The 26,456-nt window shown below is 30.8% G+C and overlaps 5 protein-coding genes across 7 annotated transcripts; 2 read left to right on the top strand and 3 right to left on the bottom strand.

The window, feature by feature from the left end:
- Positions 1–328: 328 nt before the first annotated feature.
- LOC101509066 (protein REVEILLE 7-like) lies at positions 329–5,069 on the top strand. Its single transcript, XM_073364363.1, is given in 9 exon segments — positions 329–507; positions 799–853; positions 2,096–2,202; positions 2,204–2,219; positions 2,332–2,469; positions 2,580–2,691; positions 2,786–2,847; positions 3,223–3,651; positions 3,959–5,069. Coding segments are annotated over 8 exon segments (1,503 nt in total). The 5' UTR covers positions 329–507; positions 799–841; the 3' UTR covers positions 4,586–5,069.
- Positions 5,070–5,576: 507 nt separating this feature from the next.
- LOC101509393 (organelle RRM domain-containing protein 2, mitochondrial) lies at positions 5,577–8,946 on the bottom strand. The gene is made up of 4 exons (XM_004515194.3): positions 8,605–8,946; positions 6,858–6,926; positions 6,612–6,718; positions 5,577–5,792 (listed from the first exon to the last, which is right to left on the bottom strand). Exons 1-4 carry the CDS (start codon positions 8,894–8,896, stop codon positions 5,709–5,711), a joined length of 552 nt encoding a protein of 183 aa, XP_004515251.1. The 5' UTR covers positions 8,897–8,946; the 3' UTR covers positions 5,577–5,708.
- An 861-nt stretch (positions 8,947–9,807) lies between these two features.
- On the bottom strand, positions 9,808–14,700 carry LOC101510244 (probable prolyl 4-hydroxylase 12). 2 transcript variants are annotated; one of them, XM_004515198.4, is made up of 7 exons: positions 14,565–14,700; positions 14,358–14,471; positions 13,231–13,288; positions 12,701–12,775; positions 11,258–11,315; positions 10,977–11,149; positions 9,808–10,579 (listed from the first exon to the last, which is right to left on the bottom strand). In XM_004515198.4, exons 1-7 carry the CDS (start codon positions 14,639–14,641, stop codon positions 10,226–10,228), a joined length of 909 nt encoding a protein of 302 aa, XP_004515255.1. In that variant the 5' UTR covers positions 14,642–14,700; the 3' UTR covers positions 9,808–10,225. The 2 variants fall into 2 exon arrangements, with proteins under 2 accessions (XP_004515255.1, XP_027186602.1); XM_027330801.2 differs by having other exon boundaries at positions 9,953–10,579; positions 14,358–14,474.
- Positions 14,701–14,709: 9 nt separating this feature from the next.
- LOC101509715 (uncharacterized) lies at positions 14,710–19,068 on the top strand. 2 transcript variants are annotated; one of them, XM_004515196.4, is made up of 8 exons: positions 14,710–14,850; positions 14,941–15,093; positions 15,194–15,292; positions 15,936–16,272; positions 16,438–16,572; positions 17,063–17,148; positions 18,167–18,272; positions 18,753–19,068. In XM_004515196.4, exons 2-8 carry the CDS (start codon positions 14,945–14,947, stop codon positions 18,828–18,830), a joined length of 990 nt encoding a protein of 329 aa, XP_004515253.1. In that variant the 5' UTR covers positions 14,710–14,850; positions 14,941–14,944; the 3' UTR covers positions 18,831–19,068. The 2 variants fall into 2 exon arrangements, with proteins under 2 accessions (XP_004515253.1, XP_073220485.1); XM_073364384.1 differs by having other exon boundaries at positions 14,713–14,850; positions 14,938–15,093.
- A 179-nt stretch (positions 19,069–19,247) lies between these two features.
- On the bottom strand, positions 19,248–23,873 carry NAC66 (NAC domain-containing protein). The gene is made up of 3 exons (XM_004515199.4): positions 23,652–23,873; positions 22,706–22,983; positions 19,248–19,929 (listed from the first exon to the last, which is right to left on the bottom strand). The coding sequence occupies exons 1-3, from the start codon at positions 23,806–23,808 to the stop codon at positions 19,648–19,650; spliced, it is 717 nt and encodes a 238-aa protein (XP_004515256.1). The 5' UTR covers positions 23,809–23,873; the 3' UTR covers positions 19,248–19,647.
- Positions 23,874–26,456: the final 2,583 nt, after the last annotated feature.

Below are 26,456 nucleotides of genomic sequence, written 5' to 3'. Positions count from 1 at the left end.
AATATCTTATCAGTTATCTTCTCTCAACTAATGCCTTCCACAAATATTATCTGAAACACTACAAAATATTTAACCAATTATTTTACTTTTTAATTTTTTTCAATAAAAAAATCAGACATCACAGTTACGCGCCACGTGTCGTTTGTCTCAGAACATTTTCAGCCACAAAACTCAAACCCTTTCTCGAACCCTCCATTGAAATTTCTTTTTATTTTCATTTTTATTTATTCGAAAATTTCTCAATCTGACGTGTCAAGCTCTTATTTTTTCTTATTTATTTTAATTTTAATTATTTATTTATTTATTTATAATCTCTTTTTCTGTTCTTCTTTTTCTCCCCTTCTCTGCTCAAACCTTCTTCTTTAGCCTCAATCTCTCTTTTCTCTCCAAATTCTTCATCTGGGTCTCTTTCATTTTCTCGGAAAATCTCTTTTTTCCGAGAAAGTTCACTTTTTTACTTCAAAATTGATACTAAAATAAATCGGTTGATTCCACTGAAATCACAAGGTATTTTTATTTTTATTTATTTGTTCCAAATTTTTATGTGTTTCATAAAAACAAATTTCTTTTTGGATTTAGTTCAAAACATGTATTTAAGATTCAGAATTTGATTGATCTGATTTGTAAAAGGGTACTTTTGTGTTGTTTTTTTGTTAGTTTCTATTTTTAGAATGTTCTATGAGCTTTTATTATATAAAAAAAGATTGTGAAAAATGTTATGTGATTGTGATTTTCTTTTTATTTTGCTAAAAGATTTAAGATTCACTTTTAATTTTGGTTATTTTTTATTGGTGGCAGTGAAGATTAAGGTGTTCTGGTCTTTGACTCTGATTTTGCTACAATGGAGATTAAGGTATATAACAAGGAAAAGTTCAAACTTCAACCTTTTTTGAATACCCTTTTATGTTTTTTATCTTATAATTTCATTGTTTGAAAGAAGAAAAAAAAAAGGTTGATTTTTATTTTGCTGAATTTTATGTAGTGATTTTTTGTTTGTAGAGTATTTATTTGAGTTTGTTCTTTTTTGTGAAGAAACATGTGTTTTAGAAGCGTTTTAGCTGAAACAATTTTTTGTCAGACTTTACTTACCTTTTAGAGAAATTCTAGATTAGTAGGGTCCCATTCCCTGGGAACTCGATGGTTTAAACCAAAATATGTGTTTTAGAAGCTATGTGTTGTGTGTGGAGTATGCAAATTCCATAGGAGAGCTAAAAAAGTTTTATTAAGAATGAATTGGAAGATTTCTGAATGGATTCATTAGTTAGATTCTGAAATAATAAATTGACATGGTAGTTGAGTTATAACTTGATCAGCATCTAAGGTTAAGAAGCTGAAATTTTCTAATACTAATTACTAACATTAGCCGGTTTATAAAAAATAAAGTTGAAATTTTCTGGTCAATCATTTTGTTTATGTGTTTCTTATTGTTTAGAGTACAGCTTAGGACTATCTCAATCAGGTCAATTTGATTCATACTTCTAGTGATGTTGTGAGATTTTATTCTTAGGATAAAACTTAGGTCGAGTTGATTTAGTTAAGTTCGCCGTGTTCTTCACTAATAATAGGCTAATATAATCACCAACTACTTTCACCTATTTTTTGAGGATGTATCTTTTTATCGGATATTTTAAGTATTTTTTGCATTTTTTAGTGAAGAATATGACGAATTTGACCTAAGATTTATCCTTATTCTTATGTGGGGAAAGGTAGCTTAATTAGATCAATCTATATAAGCAAAAATGGCATCTTAAAAGTTGTTGTATTTGGTCTAAATTTTCGGACCAGATACAACAACTTTTTATATGCCAGTTTTGTTTATATTTCATTCCAGATGGAGTATATCTTTTGATTCTGTGTAAATCCCCTTGAATGTTGGAGTGAGGTTACGAAGAAGATGTAACATTGAACCTTGTAAACACCTCAGTTGATAATTTTCATGTATAAACATTATTTGACATAGTGTTCTTACTGAAATATCACTGCATTTTTTGGTTTTTGTGAGTGTATGTATTTGCATGAGTTAGCTTGTGAGATTTGAAAGGGATGGCGATTAAGCTTAGGTCTATTTAACATGCTGCTGCTTGGTTGGAAGCAGGTTTCATCCGTCTTACATTCAATCCTCCACTCTTCCGGAGACTTTTCTTCTCTTTTCATAGTAAAAGAGGGTTTCAATATGAATTCATCCAGTGACTTTATTTCTTATATCGAAACATATTCTAGTGAGCATCAATTTCTTTCATCATGAAATTAGTCCCTCTCTTCGTCTTTTGTTTTTCGGTTTTTTTTTTGTTCTTGAACAGTTTTTAATTCATTAGTTACTTTTGAATGTAGAACCAAGTAGAAGGCACGAAATCGACTATAATCGAGACAGAAAGTAAGTGTCATTCCGAAGGTGGAGAACAGCCGGAAAATGTTGCGAAATCGCAGGATATACCTTCTGTTGGAAATGGAAACAACCTTACTCCCAAGGTAATTTTACTTTCCACAATCCATTTTGAAATATTGTTTTTCCAATTGAAGAACTACCCTTTTGTTCCAATTTAACGTTTTGTTCGGAAACTTGTTTCGATTTTAAACAGGTGAGGAAACCGTATACCATCACTAAACAAAGGGAGAAGTGGACTGACAAAGAGCATCAAAAGTTCGTCGATGCTTTGAAATTGTATGGTCGTGGCTGGCGTCAAATTGAAGGTAAAATTTATGTACTATATTGGTTGAACTAATTTTACAATAAATGATTTTCCATTTCTTCAAGTTAGATAAAGTCCTCTTAATCTTCATGCAGAACACATAGGAACCAAAACCGCGGTTCAGATTCGAAGCCATGCTCAAAAGTTTTTCTCTAAGGTTTATATTTTAATTTTCAGTACATAATTCGTGTCTCTAAACTGAAGGTTACAAACATAGAGTTGATTTTAATTGGACTTTCAAGAAAGAGATTGATTTTGATACAGTGTCAGTGTAAAACTTTTTACTCTGTCAATTAATCGTAGTTCGTCTGTTTGACTTTTAAAGTATATATTATTAAAATCAAATATTTTTAGTGATCGAACAACTGTGATTGATTGACAATGTTAAAAACCTTTACACCGTCGGTGTATATCAATTAAATTCTTCTAGGATTATGATAATTGGCACTTTAATAACATAATAAAAGCGGAGATGTATTATTCTATTTCAAGTTTCAACATTCCATGTATCGTAATATCTACTTGGTTACAGGTTGTGCGCGAACATGATGGCAGCGCCGAAAGTTCTATTCAACCGATTGTCATACCTCCTCCTCGGCCTAAGAGAAAACCCCTTCATCCGTACCCCCGCAAATCAGTTGACTCTATCAAAGGACAGCCCGTTCCAAACAAATCAGAAACATCTCCATCAGTTAATCTGTCAGTTGCAGAAAATGACACTCAATCTCCAACCTCTGTACTATCTGCATTTGCTTCCGAAGCATTTGGGTCGGCAACATTTTCTGAGCAGACTAACAGATGCCTTTCTCCAAATTCTTGCACCACCGAGACTCACCCGATCAACTTGTCGCCTGTTGAAAAAGAAAATGATTGCATGACATCCAAACCATCTGAGGAGGGAGAGAAAGAATCTCTAGCCACAGTTCCTTTATCTACCGACTCAAAGCCACTTATTTGCATGGTATGGTAAACTTCATGATATTCTACAATATATCTTCATAGTTCATAGAACCCTTACTATATGTTTGTTTTCAAGGTGGAAAAATGCTAACCGTGCATTGAAACGAACACTCCAATATACTACTCCCTCCATAATGAAATATAAGTGAAAATGATAATTGAAAAGTTAATGTATCTGATCTTAATTTAAGATCAAATATATCAAATTTTAATTACTATTTTTGCTAATGTAGACGGAAAACAAACATGCATTTAGTCTATCACAGTTACAGTTTTACTGATTTTGAAATTTTCTCGTGTTATCGCAGAAGTCCGAGATTAGTTCCTCTCAGGAAACTCAATGTTTCAAAGAAGATGCTGCGAATAAACAACACATCACTAGTATCAAGCTGTTTGGTAGAACAGTCTCCATGATTGATAATCAGAAACCGATGAAGGAAGATGATGATGATAATACTAAGCCGATAACTATCAAATCTGATGATGAAACGAACAATGTTGAGAATGAGAAAGTTGGTCAAGAAGGGATATCAGGGCAACTTGAAACACAATTATCGCTAACCATGTGTAATGGTATGGAAAACCCGAATGAAAATCAGTGCGTAGGCGAGTGTGCAGCTGATGTATCGAGGTGGAGTTTGTACCAAGGCCTTCCAGCTGTCAACTTCAAGACATCCTGCAATCATCAGATTCTTAATCCTGTGCCACTTAGGCCATTTTTGAAGGTAAGAACAAGAGAAGAAGAAAGTTCTTGCACTGGTTCTAATACTGAATCAGTTTGTGATAACACTGTTGATTCTCAAACTCAAAAACATCATCAGAAATCAGGGAGAGGGTTTGTACCATATAAAAGATGTTTAGCTGAAAGAGATGAAAATTCTTTAATTGTTGCTTTTGAAGAGAGAGAGGGACAAAGAGCTCGCGTTTGTTCATAATGGACCCGGATTCCCTGCAGTAAGAAGTTCACTCACGAAATTTTGCGCAGTTGTTAATCTCAATCATTAATCTGAGATCAGACGGTTTAGATCGAAAACTGTGTCAATTAAAATGATCTCGACGGTTGATGTGAATTCAGACGACTTAAGTCGGTTACATCATCATGAATAACTGCAGGAAATCCGATTCTGTTCATAATAGCTTTTCTGTTCCAATTTTTTGTTTACATGGTTTCATTGTGTTTGTTAAAAAAAACTTCCATAGAAATAAGGAACTGGTTTAGGTAGCTGTGATCTAATTGTCAAGTATTTGATTGTCAATTCTTTTTGCAATGTTTTCTACATGATCTTTGATCTTCTGTAATACCTTCTTCCACACTTTGATGTCCTATAATTCTTCTGCTGTATCATTTTACAGTTTAACCAAATAGGGACACATACCAGCAAATCTTTTGTTAATTTCTATATCTTTCTTTTCCCTCCATTTTTGGAATCTATTCTTTATAGTCGCATGATTGGATCAATGATTGAGGCACATAAAGGAAGCATGGATAAGCAAACCATGTCACATAACATAATTGGATCATTAATCTCAAAAACTTGAATGCCTGGATTTTCTTCTATATCCAATCATTTTATCGGTAAATTTTAACGACATTCATCAATACTTTTCAGAAGAATTAGTTCATGATCCTTTTTGTCATTATAAATAAAACGATTTAATTAATGTTGATTTCATACAAAATATATATTTTTATTTTATTTTTATTAACACTAATATTTTAAGTCATTATTTCAGTCATGAAAATTATGAAGATGACCATATATGTTTATAATTGTTGAAATTTTAAATTTTTTTAAATACTAGTCCATGATGGATCGATCTGTTTCTTCCTTGTTGAATTTGCTGGATGATTGGAACCAAAAGATTGTAGTCCACTTCTATTATACATTATGTTTCCTAATAATAATTTAATAAGAACAATGTTACTATCATATGGAAAGAACCATCATATATAGTATCAGAGTACAATGCAGAAAGTATTAAGACAAATTCTACTGTATTCTGCATATTACATTGACAAGATGAATATATAAAATGTAGTATGGAACTTCATTATTACTACAAAGTGTTTTGGTTGAATCTCTGCTGTATCTTTGATCTTGGTTTGGCAACTTCCACAAATATGACCCTACCATCCAAGAACTGCAAAAGTGTTTCCAAACTTGTCAAACATAGCTTAATCATAAGTTCATAACCATACTAACTAATGTAGTACTGTAGTAATTATGAAGGAACAAAAATATTCAAATTGGAAGCCTTAGAACATCAAGATAATACTGTATTCTAAGGGTGTTGATTTTTTTCCATCCTCACTACTAAGAAAAGGAATTTGGATTCTGTGCAATCTCATAATAGTTCACTATGATTGTCTGATTGAGATCAAACAATCTAGAAAAAGATATATTTTGATTTTTTTTTTTAAACTAAAACTATCGACTTTGAATTTTGGACCATCCCCTCTTGATCAGATGGTCACGGATCCCTGACTGTGATTGCACAAGGTCCCTGACTGCACTCAAACCCGATTCTAAAAATACCCGATGTTTTTCGAACTTGGAAGTGCACTTTCAAACAATACTTATTGTTTAGAAATGCACTTTTTGGTTTAAACCTTCTGGAGAATAGGAAATCAGTAATGCAGAGTTCAGTCGGAAGGTGAATTAGTGCTGGTATGATTACACAGGTGCACTTTTAAACAAAATCTCAAGGTGCATAAAATTTCAAGACAAGTTTAAGGGAAGTTTTCTATTGATCCTTTGAACTATCAAAGTAAACAGTATGCACAATGCTGAAAGTAATTGATTGCCCCAAGCTTCACTGAGAGTTACACATTTTCACACCTATGATTAGTTTCTTGATTAATTTGCATCATAGATATAACCATGATAATATACTTGCTCATTCTACTAACAATCCACTCTTGTCATAAAAACACCACAAGAAGAAACATCAAAATCATACCTTTCCATGCATACCCTCAATAGCCTTCTTCGATTCCTCTTCCGTTTCATAACGAAGGAAACCGAACCCTCTTGGTCTATTCGCAACTTTATCCATCACCAGATTGACTGTTCATAGTTAAATGAATACTTTATAAATAAAAAAAGTTACCAACAAATTATGAATGATGTTTAATAAACCTTAAATTTTGAATTATCAAATTACAATATAGACACAGAGGAACACGTCAAAATTTTATGTTCTTACCTTCTACAAGTTGACCGAAATTCTTAAATGCATTTCGCAAGCTCTCTTCAGTTGTTCGAAATGATAGCCCTTAAAGAAACATGAAATAACATGTGTTAAGTTAATGGTAAAAAATATGCATATAGACACTCAAATATCAAAAGAAATCCAAAACAAGTTTCAATCCTAAAAGAATAGGCTATCATAGTGTTTGGTTCTGCGTCCATTTAAAGGATTCCATGTCCTGATGCTATAATTGACGTGAATTTTAGAAGCAACAAATTGAAGCTTATGTTGAACCAAACTTCATTTTTCATCTATATCTGTTACCAGAAGTCTTACTTGACTATTCATATTCAATTCATTAAGATAACATCTAAATTTAAGTATAATAACTGTTGTAATATTCAATTCAGACAGGTAAATACTATTCATATTCAAACAGGTAGATTACATATTCAATTCACTAAGATAACATCTAAATTTCAGTATAATAACTGTTGTAATATCTAATCCATCAATTTTTAGTTTTCATCTAAGATTGTGACTTCGTTGTCAATGAGAGTCAAATTATGGTGAAACATTCTTCATGGTATATCATTCAGTAACCAAGTACACAAATTTGTAACAGAAGTGGACTAAGAATCAAAGTTGGTTCAAAGATGTAATCATTTTTAAAGATAAGCGACTAATTTCACACGAAAAAGACAAAGAACCTATCTGAAATTTTAAATTAAGTTAAACTACGTCTACGTCTTGCCTTTTTTGTTCAAGTTCCATTGTATGCCAAAGCTTTCAACTAAGGATTAATCAATATTGTGATATGAGGTTGTCGTTGGCCAACCATTTTATTGACACCGCACGGAATCGAACCTAGGAGCACTAGGTCGACTCCAGAGTGTACCAGTGTTTGCCTTACAACCAATGGTCCAAGAATTGGAAAAAATATTTGGCCATCACAATTGATATCGGACACCATATTTTTATATGGTTTTCATATTTTAGTAATTTTTTTTTCTCTTCTCAGTTTGCATCTTGGTTTCTACATACACTTATCTACTTATATTTTTGTAAGGTGTCCATAAATTTGTGTCCAAATAACACTGCTTTAATTTACTAGAACTGAATTATGCCCAAAATCAAATTCACTATAATCCAAGCCAAAATACTAGCTTTTCACTTCTACTCTTCAAATCAAGACCATCACAAGATCACTTTCCTCCTAATCAAAGCTACCAAGCAAACAGGGCAATACCATTTCAACCTCTGAAGAAATTTTAAAGGTTTCTAACATCAAAATTACTACAGTTAAATTAGTCCATATCTAAAAGCAAAATAAAAATAAACTATCATTTTAGTCCTTGAAACTGTAGGGTGTTGTCACTTTAGTTTTTGACTCGGTCAAAAACTCAAATTAGTCTTTGAAATGTCAAAATAAATACTCTCTAATAGTTATATCTTCACAAACTAAACTGACTAGCATTTTGATCAATCGAAGACTAATTTGTGTATTAGACTTATTTAGGAATAAAATGACAATGTTCTACACTTTCCACTACTAAAATGGTAGTTTACCTAAATGCCCGCTCCAAAATTTCCCATTTGTATCAAAAAGTTAAATAGTTGATATTAATTAAAACCATCACCACCCAAATGGGGCAAGACCCATGAAAGCAAAAAAACAAAAAGTTTCAATCTTTATCAATTATATCCAAATTCTAGATTAATTAAATGATAAAAAATAATAAAAGGGTAAAAAGTAACTAACCACTAACATATAGCTTAGTTGAAGGAGAACTAGAAGATGAAGGGAGACAAGCCAACACAGAACAACTACTTTTGTTTCTAAGTGATGACGATGATGATGATAAGGTAGAAGGAAATAAGGTTGTTGTGTTGTTGGTTTCTGAAAAATTCAGATAAAGATTATGTTTTTGGGTCTTAATTTTATGGTTGAGAGTGTAAGAGTTTGAATTTGTTGAGGGTAATGAAGGTAGAGGAAGAGAAGCTATTCCAATAACAATGTTAGCCATAGAAGTAGCAGAAGAAAGAGTAACCATTTTTCCTCTGCAATGCAACCAAAACTGAGACAAACAGTAACGTTGTTGTTTATATGGGCTATAAATTGGGCCTTCAAAAATGAGATATTAAATTAATTTATAAACACGGTGTATGCTCAAGTTAATGAAAATCAGGTTGTTAAATTGAGTGAGAGTTTGATTTACAAAACAACTAACTTTTTATACTTCATTGTATTTGATGGTCCATGCACATTTTTATATTGCACTTTATTTGATATGTTATAAAGTAATTTTTATTATAATATCCTTTATTGATATATATATACAAAAAATATCAAATTACACCAATGTTACACTCCTTAATAATAGTTTAACTAATACAGAATTTACAAAAATCAATCGTTGAATTAAAAATTTATATCATATAAATCATCTTTACAATTCTAATAAGACATTAGGGTCAGTATTTTATATGGTGGAACCAATTAAATAATAATATTATTATGATAAAATATATTTAAATAAATATATATATATATATATATATATAAATCACTATATTATGAAACTGATAAAATATTTTGCTGCCAGTGTCTTTCTTGTAAAAAATATTTGACAAGAAAATATTTGACTGGAACATGTTTTTTGGTTGAACCCGTAAGTCTCATCCTATAAAAAACTATAAAAAGCAATTATGTTGGAAGGGTCATCAAAAAATAAATATTAGCAACTCTAGATTTGAATCGAAAATGAATTCTATGTTGTAACTGTGTCATGCAATTACAAAACTTTAATCAATGATCAAAATTGTTTACAATAATTTTTTTTAATTGTATAATCTAAACAATCTGATCTCAAATCAATAGATAAAATTGATATTGAATACTAATACTTAAGAACTCTAGTATTTTTAGAGAAAAAAAAATAATGCATCTAACACGTTATTAATCTTTACAACAACAGTCCATCAAATTGAAAATCTAATTGTGTCAATCCTAATACAATATTGAGTACCTTTTGTTGTGAAGCTAAGAAGATCTTAACACTACTTCTGAGAAATGTCTTAACACGACTTCTGAGAAATGCACAACTCCATTAAATCATAGATGCTAAAGAGCATCCTAAGAATAATATTTAATTCACTCTGCTAAATCTTTCAATTCTCTAATCAATTCGAAAAACAAACATAGCATAATTTTTTAGGAAAATCAACTTCTGATCTAAGAAGTACGAATACTGACACAGACACAACACTGACACGTCGACACTAGGTATAACTTGAGAAAATGAATGAATTTAATTTAATCAAGGTGTCGGTGTCATGTCAGTGTCAGACACGAACACGTGTCGGTGCTACATAGCTTCTGATCAACACACATTACAACTTTTCCTACATGTACCATAATAATCAGGAGATCCAATCATGTAGACTGGATTTCGTTGACATTCTCCCAATGCAGCCCAAGCTGAACAATTATCATCCTCATCAGTACATTCCTCAACATCTGGTGTGGCTGAGACTTTCCCTCCACTGATAGGTCTTGCATAGAAGAATTTTATTGCAGACCACATATCCCCTTTAAGAACAGGGCATCTAGCATGGAAGCTAGTCTTGTCAGGAGATGCATTTAGGTTAAGAGAGAAAAACAGAATTGCATTCCCTTTTACCGGTTGGAGAATATCGCTAGTATTTCCGCAATTTGACCAACTGCTACTCTTAGGCTGTGGAATACATCCAATATGATTAAATAGTAAAGAGAAGTCCAAACCAAGGCAAAGAGATAAATAATACATCCGTCTCTATTTACAAGCACCTTTAAATTTTTTTTACAAATATATTAAGAAGAGTTTAAAGGTAGTGCACTGACAGTGTAAAACTTTATACTGCAGTCCAATCATAATCATTCAAGCTGCCACATTATATTATACAGTTTTTAAATGTGTTCTTAAAGTATCATTTGTATATAGATGTGTTCAATTTTGATTTTTATTTCTGTCAAAGTACTTGGCAGTAGAGTATATATATAAAAATAATAATACATGTATCAAACCTGGTTTCCAAAAGATGCTTATATTTAGGAATAAATAGTAGTACACAAGACAAACATGAATGGCTTACCACTGATTCAGGAAACAAAACTTGACCCCCTTGAGTAGAATTTGAGAGATATAGAACAATTGTTGCCATCAAAGGTCCATTTGAATCCAGTTTGGTTTTGTTTGTGAAATAATCTATGTTCTGTCTATCCTTTTCAAGCCCATAATGCATTATGTCTAAAGGTTTGCTGTTCTCTAGTGGAAATGAATATCGACAAACAAGACCGATATAAATTATTAGACTTTGTATCACGGAGAATAGGAAGACAGGCAAATGTTGGTGTAGATTGATCAAATAGATACCTTTAGGAAGGAATGTCCAAACTGAAAGTCTTTCTTCAATCCTCTTGACAATATCATCCTAGAAAAAAAAAGTGTAGAATATCGTCACAACAATGTTCATAACATGATTCCTATAAATTATAATAGAAATAAACTGTTCAAGGTCAAGCATTTTATATCAATTTTTAAAATTGTGATCATGGTCAGGCTGTGATCATTTATATTTCATAAAATTATAGCCAAATATGACTGATGCGACCACAATGATATGGTTGAAGAAACATAAAAAACTTTGACAATGTGGCCATAATTGTGGTTGCAAGTCAGATTTTAAATCCTTGCTTATCACAGTGATAAGATGATCGCAAAAATGATAAGTTTTCAAGATTATAATCAAGAAACGTTGATGAAAAAAGTCTCCATTATTTCATAGACATCAAAGTCAGTCTGGAGAGAGAACTCTTGTTTAAAAGAGGTGGAAGTCTAAGTATGGAGACGTATACTGATGTTTATTATGCAGATTTAGTGAAACAAAGAAGATCTACTTTAGGCTATTGTACTTTCTTGTGTGGGAACATTGTTGCTTGGAGGAGTAAGAAACAAAGTGCAATGGCCCAGTCACGCGTCAAAATTTAGAGCTATGGCACAAGAAAATTTAGAGCTATTGTGGATGAAAACTGTGCTATAAGATTTGCTGATAGTGTGCAGGCCTTATGAAGCTATTTTGTGACAATAAATCGGCCATTAGTATTGCTCATAATCTTGTTCAACATGACAGGACAAAACACATTGAGATAGACAAACATCTCTTTAAAGATAACATAGATAGCGGATTGATAACTCCAACCTATATACCTTCTAGACATAAGCTAGCAGATGTGTTAACAAAAGGACCATCTTGTGAAAACATTTCCTGTTTTTATTTTCTAAAATGTGTGTTCATTTTACTTTGATGAGCGGCTCTTGTAGTGAACTATTGTTATGGAGATAAGATGAAATGCTAGTATACAAAGATGCATTTCTGGAAATAATGGAAACAGTTTTTTGACATTTTCATTGTTTCTAAATATATAGACAATTATTCACTTCAAAAGTCTCTTACTTCCTTATTAATGAGTAAAATTAACACAAATTCTAGAAAATAAAAACAAAAAAATGTTTTCACAAAGTAAATGGCCCCTGCAAGGTATATCATAATTTATTTAAACAGTTTAGCGAGTGTACTCTAATTATCTTTGAAATAACATTTGGATAAATGTTCTATACTATATATCATTCAGAAACACTTCACACCAGTAAAAACAATGAACAACATCAGAACAACGAAAAATAAAAAGTTCTCCACATGCAAACAACTTTAAAAGCATTGTCTAAACTATAACTATGAAGTTGAACACTGAACATAACCTAATTTACTAGTGCCTAGTTCATCAAAAGTATGTAATAGAAAAAGTTCAGACTCACATTCATATCCAATGAAGTGTCATCTTCCTCTGAATGGCCACCATTTCCTGATGATTTTTCTCTTACATCACGTGCCTTAGCAAAAACAATAGAGTCAAGTTCAATACACAAGTGCTGTTTTTATTTGAGAAAAAAAATTATACTTTCTACAATAACTACATAAAATTCACTGTTTTTTTTTTTCACTAGTTCACTAGTTTTTTAAGACATATATAGGCAATGGTGACATAATATATTTAGAAACAAGAGATTTAAAGAATATGCCCCATCTGTGTAAATCAGTTTTACAATGACCTCCAATGAAAAATTACTATTTTACCACATCACTCCATATTTTTAACTGTATTTTAAAAATGATAATATGATATAGAAAAATGAAGGACTTCTATTAGATGACAGTATAAAACTAATTTACACTTATACTGTATTTCAATGAAACTCTCTATAGTAGATATATAGGATGACACTTTTATAATTATCAGTGAAAAAAAGAAATACATAAAATCCAAACCAATGAGACTGCAACATACCAAAGCAATGAGGTAGTCACACTCCTTATCTGACAAAAATCCTTTGTATAGAAAGACCCTACAGCAAAAGGAACAACAAAACATCAAAGTCTGAAAAAATAAAAGCAAGACAAAAAAAAAATGAACTGTAACAATCTTCATCTTCTTCCATCTTCCCTCTTCATCTTTAACCCAAAGAATCAAAGATTCAATCCACCAATCACCCCTTCCAACAACACCTACTTTCAATAATCAACATCTTCACCAGCAAAACCTAAAAATCCCTAAATTGAAAACCCAAAAAACCCCAAAGTAAGACCCATAAACCATGTATTCATTTAATGTATCATTTCATAACCTCCAATAGCATATGTGAGCAGACAGACCATTTTGATTGTGGTACAATTTCACAAATGTATTTGTCACTTTGGACTAGTTTGAAATATGCTCACAATTTTAAGTACTAATTTGTATATTTACTCAATAATCAACAACAACAACAGCCAAACCTTTTCCCACTAAGCAAGGTCAGCTACATGGATCAAACGACGCCATAGCGTTCTATCATATAACATATCTCATTTCAATTCATTCATCTCTAAGTATTTCCTAATAGTTTCCCTTATAGTTTTCCTAGGTCTTCCCCTGCCTACAACGATTTGACTATCCTCCATTTGATCTACTTTCCTCACTACATAATCTACATGTCTCCTATCCACAAGCCCAAACCACCCAAACCAAGTTTCTACCATCTTTTCTACTATAGATGCTACTCCAACTCTCTCTCTAATGATGTCATTCATAACCCTATCTCATCTAGTCTTTCGACACATCCAACACAGCATTCGCATCTCTGCTACACTTATTTTATCCTCACGTTGTTTTTTTACTATCCAACACTCCGTCCCAAATAACATTGTCGGTCTAACATAGAATTTCCCCTTCAATTTGAGTAATACTTTTTTATCACATAAAACACTCCTCCATTTAAATTTTCAACCATCCAGCTTGAATTCTATGATTATATTTACTCAATAATAAACAAACAAATTAAAAACATAGATAATTGAAGAGTTGCATGTGTTTTAAGGGGTAATTAACAAAATCATAAAGGAATTATTAAGGGAAAGTTGAAGAAAGTACCTGACCTTGGTTGCCAAGAGATTTGGACAACATTTGAAGGATCAATTCTGTTGGAATAATAAACAGAATGATCTAACCGCCGTAACACACTTTCATGTTTGTTCCTTAATTCTTTCCTACTGCTAATACAAAATTAACAAATATTTAATGTTAAAAAATACTAAAAAAATTAATTAGAGAGAAATTAGGGAAGGGTATTTATGCAATTTTACCTTTCGGAGAAAGAAGTGGTTATAAGCGAGAGGGTGAAGAAGAGGGTGAGAAGAAGGGAAATGGAAAGTGAGGGCATTGAGGAAGAGAGAAAGTGGGAATTGGAAATCGCGGTGGAAAAGTGCTTATGCGAATAAAAAATTCGGTGTCTCTGAAATCTTAAATTTCATTTCACAGTGAAAGTGTTGCCATGTGAACTTTCAGTTATTCTTCTGCCACGTCAGCCAACACTAGTTTTATTTAATGAGATGCGAACATAGGTTTTTGGATCGATTATGTTATAATAAGGTATTAAAATTCAATTATTTATTTATTTATTTTTGCTAACAAAAAATAATGATGAATATAACGTTTTTAAAAAATAATTTTGCTAAGAAGAAAGATGAAGAAAATTGAGAATTCAGCTGCTATACTTTATCACTACCCATGTCCTGATGGTGTTTTTTCCGCTCTCGCCGCACATCTTTACTTCAAAGCCACTTCCTTATTCTCTCCTCTCTTCTTTCCCAATACTGTATATAATCCTCTCAGGTTACACTCTTTTATCGTTCATCATTCTTATCATCATCATCTTTTTTTTTTAATTATTAGTAATTTGAATAAACTGTTTTTAATTATTTACCCTTTTCAGAATTGAAGACCTTCCATTGAGTGAAATTACTGATCTTTATCTTCTTGATTTTGTTGGCCCACCTGGATTTGTTCAGGAAATCTCAACCAAAGTTCCAAGGTACTTTCTTTTTCACTTTCCTTGTTTCTTCATGCTGCATTCTTTTCTTTTGTTTCAATTTTAGGTTTAACTTTCTTTCGATTTTAGTCCCTGAAAAATATAGAAATTTTCACTTTGGTCCTTGTAATATTTTTTTTTACAAATTAGTCTGTATCGGTAAATAGTGGTTGTGGTAATGGTTGCAATCACTGGCGATATTTGATATTGTAGAGAATTGAATTCAGGTCAAATGTGTCTGATACAACCTCAATTGTGGTCGTGGTGTGGTTTTTGCGACATAAAAAACAGCTATGTCAAGCAGTCTAGATTGTGGACCTTTATTTAAAACACTAGTAGTGCTTGTTTTGATAAGATATTCTGTGGACATGTCAAAATTGCTTCCATAAGCTCTCCTGGACAACATCCTTATAGTAGTAGATAACTTTAAATAAGTCAATTCAAGCATGCCCTAATACCAAAACAAGAAGGATCAAAAGCAAAACTTTCTATCTTTCTGGACTTAATGTAGACAACTTTTAGTAGAGACTTAAAGCAAAAACTTATATATTAGTTGGGATTATTTAAGAATTAAAGTTTTAAAAAGATTATTTAAGAATTGAGGAATCCTTGTTAGCATCAACTGAGATTGTTTTGTTGTGTCTAGAGTGATTGTTTTGGACCATCACAAAACTGCACTTGAGAGCCTTAGTAGCGATACTTCACTTGGTGAGAATGTGATTAAGGTTATTGACATGGAGAGAAGTGGGGCTACTATTGCTTTTGATTACTTCAAAGAAAAACTTGTGAATCCCGATGTTGGTGTGGTGGTGAACCAACCTTCGGTGCTTGGTGAATTCGAGCGTGCGAGGCAACTTTTTAAGTACATTGAAGATGTGGACCTTTGGAGGTGGAGACTCCAAAATAGCAAAGCTTTTAGCAGCGGTTTGAAGGATTTGAACATTGAATTTGATGCCCGGATAAACCCTTCCTTGTTTGACCAGGTGACTTGATTTGTGTTGCATTTCCTTTCCAAATTTTATGCTTTTTCTTTTGTATGAATGTTTTGTCAAATCCACGTTCGCGCCTGTCACGTTTGAGTGTGGCTGCTGTGTATCCAAATACATATGAGATACTTGAGTTAACTGATATTTTTCTTAATATGGCAGTTGCTTTCATTGGACTTGGATTCTGTTATTAGTCAAGGCATGGTGAGCTTGTCACATAAGCAAAAATTAATTGATGATTGTCTCAGCAAATCATATGAAATCGCCCTTGGGAATGGTGCATATGGTCGCTGCCTGGTATGGCTGATATTTCCTTCTTTGAACCTCTTTCTGTTTCCTTCTATTCATTTGCTTTTGTAGCCCCATTTGTCATGGCCATCCTTTTGCAATTCAATTAATTTCATCTAGTGTTGTCAAATAACGGCTAAAGCAGCGCTATAACGCTATAGTGTAGCGGAATTCGAACAAATTGCTTTTGTTTTGCAATACACTATTTTGCAGAAACTGTTCTCAAATAGCGGATATATATCATAGCAGAATTTAAACGAATTGCGATTTTATGCATTCTGCGGTTGACAACATTTAATGTCAACTTCTAATTCTAAATAGTTCGTGTTACAATATTGTATGCTTGTAGCCCCTCGCCCCTCCTTTTGTGTATACAAACTATCCCGATTTTCTTATATACGCATATTGAGACTTTGTTGTGGTTTTTACACCTTTTCTTAACTAGGAGGTAGCTAATAAAAAAAATTGTTGCTTTCAACTATTTGTGTTTGTATTGTAGGCTGTTAATGCAGATGCTGCTCTTTCAGAGTTAAGGAGTGAACTAGGACATCAACTAGCTACTAAAAGCCAGAAATTGAAATTGAGGTTTGTTTATTTTGTTTCCTTGTTCATATGAATGCTATTCTTCATTTGAGCGCCTGCAAGATCCTTTTTTCTTAATATGTAGTGATATATCCTAGTTGTAGTATTGTGGAGGGTATAATACTATAGAACACTTTTCCTACATTTTTCTTCTCTTCAACAGTTAGGATTAGACAGCTGTAGTTAGTTGAAATATTTAGTTAGAGAGGAAGATGTAAAGCATATAAATAATAAGAGGTTGCGCTTCTATGGGTGCTTTGAGAGGTTGCATTGTCATTCGGATCCTAAGTGGGAGTGGCGCAAATCGAGCATGACATGGTGAATCTTCTTTAAAGGGCTGATCAAACTATCTTAATCCGAGTTCGATTTCGATTAGGGCTAGTTTGGGATGGGAATGAAGAAGCTGAATTAGAACTGTTAATGTTGAAGCACAGGAGTGAGGGATTGCTTCTTGTACATGAAGCAGTGTTGGCAGGTAACAGGAAGTAGTGGATTGTTCAAATTCTGCTATACGATAATGCTATAACGTTACAATAATCGTTATTTGACAACATTTTGTACTAAATACTGTATCTAGAACAATAGTATTTTGTCCAAATTCCACTACACAATAGTGCTATAGCACTGATATAGCCGTTGTTTTACAACACTGATCAGATAAGTAGAAATTTCAAAGAACCGTAATGATTTGGTGCAAAAGACTTAAGAACATTAGAACGAGATTACAAAGGTAAGGGTAGAAATTGAAAAGAGTGAACAGGAAGATGCTCGAGTTGGTAAAGCAGGGACCGGTCGGGTATTTATTATGTTTTCTGGTTTCCGCTATGTATGGATCCAGTTTTGTCATACTCCTTGTCAAAATTTTATATACCATACTGATGGAACTCAAACATAAAATTTCCTGCCAACGCTATTTTTGAACTTGGTGATTTGAGACTTGTTTTTACATGTTTACTATGTAACCAGTTTGCTGTTTTCTCATTGATATATTATTTTTTATGAAATTCTTTTCTACTTTTAGGGGTATTGGAGCTGTAGTATATAATGTTCCAGAGCTTGAAAATGACCAGAAGCTAAAAATAAGTCTGAGGAGTTTGGACAATGAAGATACAACTCCCATCTCTCAGGTGATTCCTTTAGCTAATTGCATTTTATATGTGACTTAGTTAACATGTGACAGAGAAATGATATTTTGGCAAATTTGGATGGTTAACATAGTTCAAATGTGGTTAATTATGTTTAGTGAATGATTAATGAAATATAACAAGGTATCACAAGTGGCAACTCATTAACCATCAACTAAACTTGATTAACCACAGTTTTGATCTTTATTAATTGCGACTTTCAGGTGTTCAAATATACATGATATCAATTAACTATCTCATTGTGTTAAAATATACATGATTTTTAGGTGTTTAAATATACACAATATATTAACTATGATATTTTGTTGTATTCATTAACCATCTACTAAATATTAATTATAACTAACAATGTATTTAAATTGTGTTAACCATTCACATTTGTATGTCAAAATAACACAACTTCAAGCGATATATTCTTGTAGTTGGACTTGTATCTAACTTCTTTTGAGAATCTTCATTTAGGAATTTGGAGGCGGCGGACATCGAAACGCTAGCTCTTTCTTGTTAAAGTCCAAAGAATTCACACAATGGAAGGTGTGATTAGAGATGTTAACTTGCTCTTGACATGGAGATATCAAACAGAGTTTACACTTGATGTTATGTATGCTGGTTCAATCTGAAACCTTTTTTACTTTATAAATCAATGTGAATGTTTTGGTAGCTCTCTATGACTATATAAACAATTTTTTTGAACTATTTTTTGTAGTTTCAATTTTCAATGTAAATTAAATTAATCATGTTTTAATGGCATCTTTAATTATCATAAGATTTCTATTAATCGTCTGTTTATTTTGTCTTAATCTTTCAATTCCCAAGAAAAAACGATTTTGATGATCTGAAATTTGGCCAGGGAATAAGTAAAATTCAACAATCAATCATGATTCGTACTCAGATTCTTCTAAACGTTTCGTACTCAATATTTTAGACGTGTTACAAAAATTATTTAAAAATTGAAACAACAAAATATATATTGTCAAATTGCTATGCCCTTCAATGTTATAATTCCTTTCTCATAGAGAAATACAATGAGACTAACACTTGTGTGATTTATCTTTTTTTCCACAAGTAACACCAATATGACCTCAATATAGAGGTTAGTACAAAAATGCATAAAAACCAATGCCATATAATTAATATGACCCTAAACAAAGTCCACCAACCAAACCAAACCATAATCACCAATTACAAGTATAATAATCAGAAAATCAAAAGTTAATTAAATCTCTTACTAACAGTTATATGGTATAAGGGTATAAATATATATTATATGATGAAATGTATATATATTTAATTATATATCCAGCTTTCAAGTTATTCACCACCAATCTTGATTTCCATATTAAAAGTCTTCAAAATATTAATTTGTAAATGTAACATGTGAAAGTTCTTCACCACCAACCATTGCTGCATTAGAAGAATACCATGCATCGTCTGTAATGAATTGCATCCATGAATCATCTTTGTCGTCCTCTTCTAAGCATGACGATGATGTTCCTAGTATGTCTGGTGACATTGTTTCACACTCATTGATTATGGTTTGAGAGCACTCAATTAGTGACATGCTACATTGTCCTTGTTGCTCTTCCATATCAGAACAGATTCCATTTTTCTTGAACACGCGACACAAAGCATAAGTATCCTACAAGGAAAAATTGAGCTCATTAAGTAGTGCTAAAGTATCATAATCATAGTGTATATTTGGAATCACAGTGAATTTGATGAAATTATAGTGTCATTGTAATTTTATTTAAGCTTCAAAACACATGTTTGTTTTCACGGTAAGATTGTCCATTATAATGACAAATTGTGATTCTGTTAAAATCATTGTTAATCCAAACATGTATTAAACTAATAAAGTATAGTGCAACAATTGAGGCCTAAATAAATCTACACAATGTGTTAAAACCATATAAGACAATCTCTAAACAAGTCTATAGTATAAAGATTCAAAGGGTGCTAAATGTTTTGTCCATGTTTCCTATTTAAGAGCATCATTGATGTTACTACTATGCTTGTAATTAAGTGGAAACTTTAAGACACTTTTAAGTTACTCAAATATACTCTATCTATTATCTCAAAATTTGAGTTAGATCTAACTCAACCTTACAAAATCGAAAATTGGCTTGATAGAAGACTTTGAACTATTCATCACTTATTAACACTTTTTTCAGACTATTAAAACATTATTTGGTTGGTATTGAATGGTTTTTCCAATATCCTTATACTTTAAATTTTTGGAGTATAGTATCTATTGGTCTATTTTTGTGTTGAAGAATAAAGTAAAAAGTAACCGACACAAAATGAAAGTGATAGAATAGGAGAATTGCTATAGCAGCTGCTTTATGAGGATGTACAAGCCTTCATGGTTTGTTAGAAGAATCTAATAATTCTGGATCAAGAATAGTAACAATCACAATTGACAAAAGACCAATATAACTATAAGAATTTTAATTAAGAAAGTGATATATTTGGATCATAAGGAGGATAAGACTTTTGTCTCATTATTACATTAACAAAAAGAATATATAGAACTTTGTCATTTAGAGATATTAGAGGAACACAAGTAAAGAATATGTCAGACATACGTTTATAGAGTACCTTATAATAAAAAAAAATATAAAGTAATATGCATGATAGAAGAGAGAGAGACAGAGAGAAACAGAGAAAAAGAAGGAATATAAAAAACTAGTACTTAAAAAAGTTGAGGCTTTACATGCACACCATGCAGTTTCCACGTTCTTCTATTGTTCAAGTTATAACAAACTCTTTCATAGTTTATTAAAGTCATATTTTGATAAATAGCTTAATTAAGCAGTTATAGTATAATTGCTTATTATTTAAGTATCTATGTATAAGCTGTTTCAATAACGAAAGATAAAATAAAGTCCCTTTGATTTCATATAAGCTATAAATTGTATTCGAGATTATGAAAATAAACTGAAAACAACTAATGGAAATTTCAATAACGAAAGTTCTTCAAAATAGTCTCGTGTAAGTCTTTATGTCAATACATAAACTCAACTTAGTCAATCCAAATAAGATTTAAATTCTCTAGTTTCGAATTCTATTTATGAACATGTCATAATCTGTTTTATAAACTTTTTAAAATAGTCTCACACGTGCTTATGCTAGTAAATAAGTTCAAATAAGTCAATACAAAGAGGCTCTTTAGTTGTGTTTCTATAGTTGTGTGAGTCTGATTATAAGTGATCATGGAATGTGGAAACTAATGCATGAAAGAGGAAGCTGAAAACAATAATGACAATTGCTTTTGTTTGGATGCTTTTTCAGATCATGGTGACAAGTGTGCATATACACAAAAACAGAAGAGTGTTCTGAAAGTAGGTAAAGGGTCTGGTGGGCACCAAAGACTAGTTTTAAGTACAAGTACAACAAAAACATTTGCTTTTATATATAAGATGTGAATGTAATGTGAACGTGAATGTGAATTGTAAAGCTTTTGGAACCTTAATTAATTCCTCATATTCATGATTTTTCATCACCTACAATTCTTAACTTACATTCCTGCATTAGTTGCTAAAACTGTTAAAGTGTATCAACATATGAATCACTAACCTAACACGGCATTAGCACTGACACTGATATGTAGACCGACAATAAATTAACAAAATAGAAGTGATTGAATGTAACTACATGTGTCGGTTAAGAAACTGATTATGTTGGACACTAAATACACATTTAATCTGAAACGTCGGTGTTTCATAATCATAGCTATCAACTATATAAATCTAACACTTAATCATTGAGTAACTAACAATTTAAGAATTACAAGAGAAAAGCTAGTCACATATCTTGGAAAAAACAAACACAATGCAACTACAGTATGTGATCATAATATACTCATTATACATAACTGATGAAATATTTGCAACAATACTAAAATAATAATTTCAACAAGGACTTTAATAGTCTTTTTCAATTAACAATGTGATTTGTTTGACGTTTTTATTGGTTATGTTTAACTTTTTGCATTCACACAAGAATTTTTATGAACATAATTTTAAATTGTGGTTGCATTGCGTGCATTTAATATTATGTAAATTCGGATAAATGCAATCAATAAGATCACAGTTACAGTTGCAATGCAGTTGCAGAGATCTTCAAAAAAATCACGTTGTAACTGCAATTTACAACCATAGCTAAGGGCAATTGTTCATCTCTCCCATATTCTGTCTTTTCTCAATCATATTTGGTTGTTTAAGCATTAAGAGCATCACACACCACACACCAAAACGGATTTTATGCAGTTAGCTTTACGTTCAAGTCAACTATTGACTGTTAGATTAAAAAAGAGAAATTTCTCCAATCTAACGTCCAACTGCACCGTAAAGCTGACTGCAAAGGATCCAAGTCACACACAAAGTATATATGCATAGGTTGTAATACTAATATACCTGTAATCCGGAGTTGTCTTCACAATCTTTGTCGTCGAGGCGATATTCATGCATAACCCAATCAGTTCTAATTCCTTGAGGAGCTCTACCTCTATAGTAAACCAAAGTCTTCTTCATACCAATAGGTCTACTTTGGCATGAAACTCTTCTATCTTTTCCAGTAGATTTCCAGTATCCTGCTCTTGTTGCTCTATTTGTTCTGAATCCATTAGGGTATTTTCTGTCTCTTGGTCCAAAAAAGTACCACTCTGGATCTCTACTTGGTAAAAATGATTTCTCTATACATACCAAAAAAGAAATATGTATAAAGATTTTGCAGGTCTCTGTAACAACATCGCAAGTGTAATTGTCGATGTATCGACTGCATTTGTCTACATTTTACTATAATATCAAAATTTGTAATGTAACTGCAATTTAAAACCATGGGAGCGGCACAAGGGTAAAGCTAACGAAGCCTTAAAGTTTATGACTATGAAATTTGACAAAATTTTCAAGTTTGTAAATAAGACTCTAAATCCATGTTTAATAAAAGAACTTGCACCTAGGTCTTTGATATAAGAACTTCTTATTTCATAACTAGATTATTAGCATGATATTAAAAACATAAAAAATAAAAATTGTTTGAATGCATTAATTAATAGGTAAACTATCATTTTAGTCTCTAAAAGTGTAGGACACTGTCACTTTAGTCCCTAACTCATTCGAAAATTCAAATTAGTCCTCGAAATATCAAAACTTCAATCAGTTTAGTTCCTGACGTTATAATGGTCATATACTATTTTGACAGTAAGTTGTATATTTCAAGAATTTTTATGATAATAAGTTTTATCTTTCAAGAACTATTTTGACGTTTCAATGACTAATTTAAGTTTTCGGTTGAGACAGATGAAAGTGACATCGTCCTATATTTTCAGAGACTAAAACCTAATATTCAAAAAAAAAATACCTGCTAATTCCCAAGGTTCACATTTGTAAAGATCAACTTCAGGAATGATATCAAGTTCAATTTCTTGACCACTGATTTTTCTCTTTAGATAATAGTTGACAAGCTCTTCATCAGTAGGATGAAATCTGAAACCTGGTGGTAATCCAACTGGTGACATTTTCTTTCTCTCTTCTTCTTCTTCTTCTTCTTCTTCTAGTTTCTGTAAAAGTGTTTTCACTCATCACAACCATCATTGCTTATAAATACACCAAAAAAAGAACCAAAGTTCCTTATCTTTGAGTATTTTTTTCTCTCTCTTTAGTTCTCTCTCTTTTTTCTTCTTTTTCTTTAACAGAATTGTAGATTCTATGGCATAACGTTTGATACAAGCCTTTTCCTATCACTAATGATATACTTCTTTCTATCAACATCAACATATAGTTCTAAATTCTAATTAACTAGTAAGTACTCTCTTTATTTATATTAAGTGCACATTTATTAAAAAAAATATTCATATTAAGACTTAGTTTATATTAAGATTCGTTTTAGTCTCTAAGAAAAAAATGCAAGATCCAATTTTATTAATTTTTGAGAAAATAAAAATGATTTTTAGTCTTTGAAAAAAATCAATGGAGACAATTTAGTTCATAAATTTTGTTTCTAAAAATAAGTTGTTTGAAGCATGAATTAAGTTGTTTCGAATTACTTTTCTCCTTGACTAAAAGTTGATTTATTTGTATTGGAAAGTGAATTTGGTCTCACAGATTTTTTAAGACTAAAATGAAAATTTATTCTAAATATTACTGATTTGTGTATTAGTTTATATAATAAAGTTAACTTCATTTACTAAAATATTTTTATAAATAGTATGAACATTAATATGTAGGTGATTGAATTTGAACTCAAGATTCTCCGTACTTAAGTGTGTGAGTCTAATCATTTGATTATTTGATAAAAAAAATTATCTTATAAATATAGTAAATACGGAAGTAATTAGATAAATTAAAATATATTATCTATGTTTCTATATATAAAATTTTATCGAATAATTAACCCACAAGAATTAAGAAAGTTGAAGAGAGATAATTAGTTTATGTTTTTATTGTAATGCTTATTATATATTACAGCAAAAACGTCACATAATTAAAGGTAAATTAATAAAAAAATAATTAATACAGTTAAAATTTTAAAATAAATTTTATAAAAAAGAACCAAAAAAAAAATATGAAGAGCATCTTATAGTTAAGAATAAATAATGGTATATTAGTGAAAAAATTGCTAATCTGAAATAAATAAATAAATATGAAACAAAAAGATAAATGTACCGTATATAATCCCTTGCTTTCTTTAGAATTTAATTTGATGGCCCTTATCTTTATGTTTTGTAGGAACATTTTGGAACAAAAGTAGGAAACCATAAGCCAGCAAAGCAATAGATCCTATAATAAGTTGTATCACCCAATGAGTAATACAAGAAGACATAACACTTTTTAGAAGCACAAGTTATATTTAATTAATCTAAGATATTAATCATGGCAATTTAATACTACTATACTAGCTATAGGTAGCTTACTTTGGACATTCTTTTCTGGTCATTGTTTATTTTATTATAATGATGTGTCTTAAGAAAAATGTGCTTAATTAATTGATGTGTTTAATTTTATGAATGATTGCTGTTAAGTTAAATTTTTATTATATAAACACACCCATTCACACATTAAACTACTTAATTAGAATTTGTTAGATACAATATTAATTATACTAGTTAGTTAGATGAATTAGTTTAACTAATAATAAATTAGTTTAACTAATAAATTAGTTTAATCAATTTAATTAACTAATATGATTAATACTGTATTTAATAATTTATTTTAAGAGGAGTATATTTGCTAGGAGGAGAATGGTTGGTAAGATACTTCATATGCACAGATTATGCTGTGGTCAATTTGTTAAATTTAGATTAGAAGGGTAATTAGTTACTATTGGTTACGACTTATGTGTTTAGTTAAGATTATTCTTCCATAAATAGAGAGTTATGTAGTTGGATTCAAGGTTGGACAAATGGAGACTTTATGTAAATTTTGTTTATGTAAATTTAACTCGTAAGTTCGACTCGTAACTAGTATGAGTTTATTTTATATTAAAATAATATTTGAAAAATTATGATTTATAAATTTGTATAATACAATAAATGCATTAATAATTTAAAATTTCAACTCAATTTTATAAGGATAAAATCTAACATGAACAAAATAAAACTAACAACTAAGAAAAGGAATGTAAATGCAAAAATCAAGATGAAAAAAATAAAAGTAAAAACATTGTTAAAAATTATGTATAAGTTTATCTAAGTTCATTGTAAAATAACAAAAGAAAAAGCAAAAACTCAATTTCGTCTCAGAAAAAAAACGTAAAATACAATTTTTGTTGTTGAGAAAAATAACTATAATTTTTTAGTCTCTAAAAAGATTAAACAAGGACACTTTAATCTCGAGAAGGAGGAAAGAAGAAAAAAAACAAAGGAGAGAAAAATAATTAAAAAAATAGTTGATTATGGAGTAGTGTGGTATAAGAGAAAATAAAAAGAAATTATGATAAAAAAGACATATGTGTATTTATAAAACGACATTAAGAAAACAATTAAAAAATAATAAAAAGAATGAAAATAAATTAAAATAAACATTTGCAATCAATAAAATATTATAAAATATTAAAATAAAAGTAAAGATAATAAATATATAAAGTAAATTTTGTGTCAATCAAAGAAAATGTTTCAATTTAATAAACTACAAATACTATATTTTTATCCTCTTTATATTTTCTAAG

The sequence above is a fragment of the Cicer arietinum genome, chromosome 8, assembly GCF_000331145.2.
Source record: "Cicer arietinum cultivar CDC Frontier isolate Library 1 chromosome 8, Cicar.CDCFrontier_v2.0, whole genome shotgun sequence".
Lineage (NCBI taxonomy): Eukaryota > Viridiplantae > Streptophyta > Magnoliopsida > Fabales > Fabaceae > Cicer > Cicer arietinum.
The sequence above is the reverse complement of the archived record's forward strand: the minus strand, read 5'-3'. Positions and strand labels throughout refer to the sequence as shown.

What these genes read in the sequence shown, in the direction of transcription:
- LOC101509715 (XM_004515196.4), top strand. Translation starts at nt 14,945, where the DNA reads ATGAAGAAAATTGAGAATTCAGCTGCTATACTTTATCACTACCCATGT. An exon ending in ATCTCAACCAAAGTTCCAAG is followed by an intron (nt 15,293 to 15,935) that starts GTACTTTCTTTT and finishes TGTTGTGTCTAG; the next exon opens with AGTGATTGTTTTGGACCATC. An exon ending in AGCCAGAAATTGAAATTGAG is followed by an intron (nt 17,149 to 18,166) that starts GTTTGTTTATTT and finishes TTCTACTTTTAG; the next exon opens with GGGTATTGGAGCTGTAGTAT.
- NAC66 (XM_004515199.4), bottom strand. Translation starts at nt 23,808, where the DNA reads ATGTCACCAGTTGGATTACCACCAGGTTTCAGATTTCATCCTACTGAT. An exon ending in TGAACCTTGGGAATTAGCAG is followed by an intron (nt 22,984 to 23,651) that starts GTATTTTTTTTT and finishes TGGTATGTATAG; the next exon opens with AGAAATCATTTTTACCAAGT. An exon ending in AAGACAACTCCGGATTACAG is followed by an intron (nt 19,930 to 22,705) that starts GTATATTAGTAT and finishes TTTTCCTTGTAG; the next exon opens with GATACTTATGCTTTGTGTCG.
- LOC101510244 (XM_027330801.2), bottom strand. Translation starts at nt 14,641, where the DNA reads ATGCCCTCACTTTCCATTTCCCTTCTTCTCACCCTCTTCTTCACCCTC. An exon ending in ACCACTTCTTTCTCCGAAAG is followed by an intron (nt 14,475 to 14,564) that starts GTAAAATTGCAT and finishes ATTTTGTATTAG; the next exon opens with CAGTAGGAAAGAATTAAGGA. An exon ending in CAAATCTCTTGGCAACCAAG is followed by an intron (nt 13,289 to 14,357) that starts GTCAGGTACTTT and finishes CTTTTGCTGTAG; the next exon opens with GGTCTTTCTATACAAAGGAT.
- LOC101509393 (XM_004515194.3), bottom strand. Translation starts at nt 8,896, where the DNA reads ATGGTTACTCTTTCTTCTGCTACTTCTATGGCTAACATTGTTATTGGA. An exon ending in AACTAAGCTATATGTTAGTG is followed by an intron (nt 6,927 to 8,604) that starts GTTAGTTACTTT and finishes TGTTTCTTTAAG; the next exon opens with GGCTATCATTTCGAACAACT. An exon ending in TTGAGGGTATGCATGGAAAG is followed by an intron (nt 5,793 to 6,611) that starts GTATGATTTTGA and finishes ACACTTTTGCAG; the next exon opens with TTCTTGGATGGTAGGGTCAT.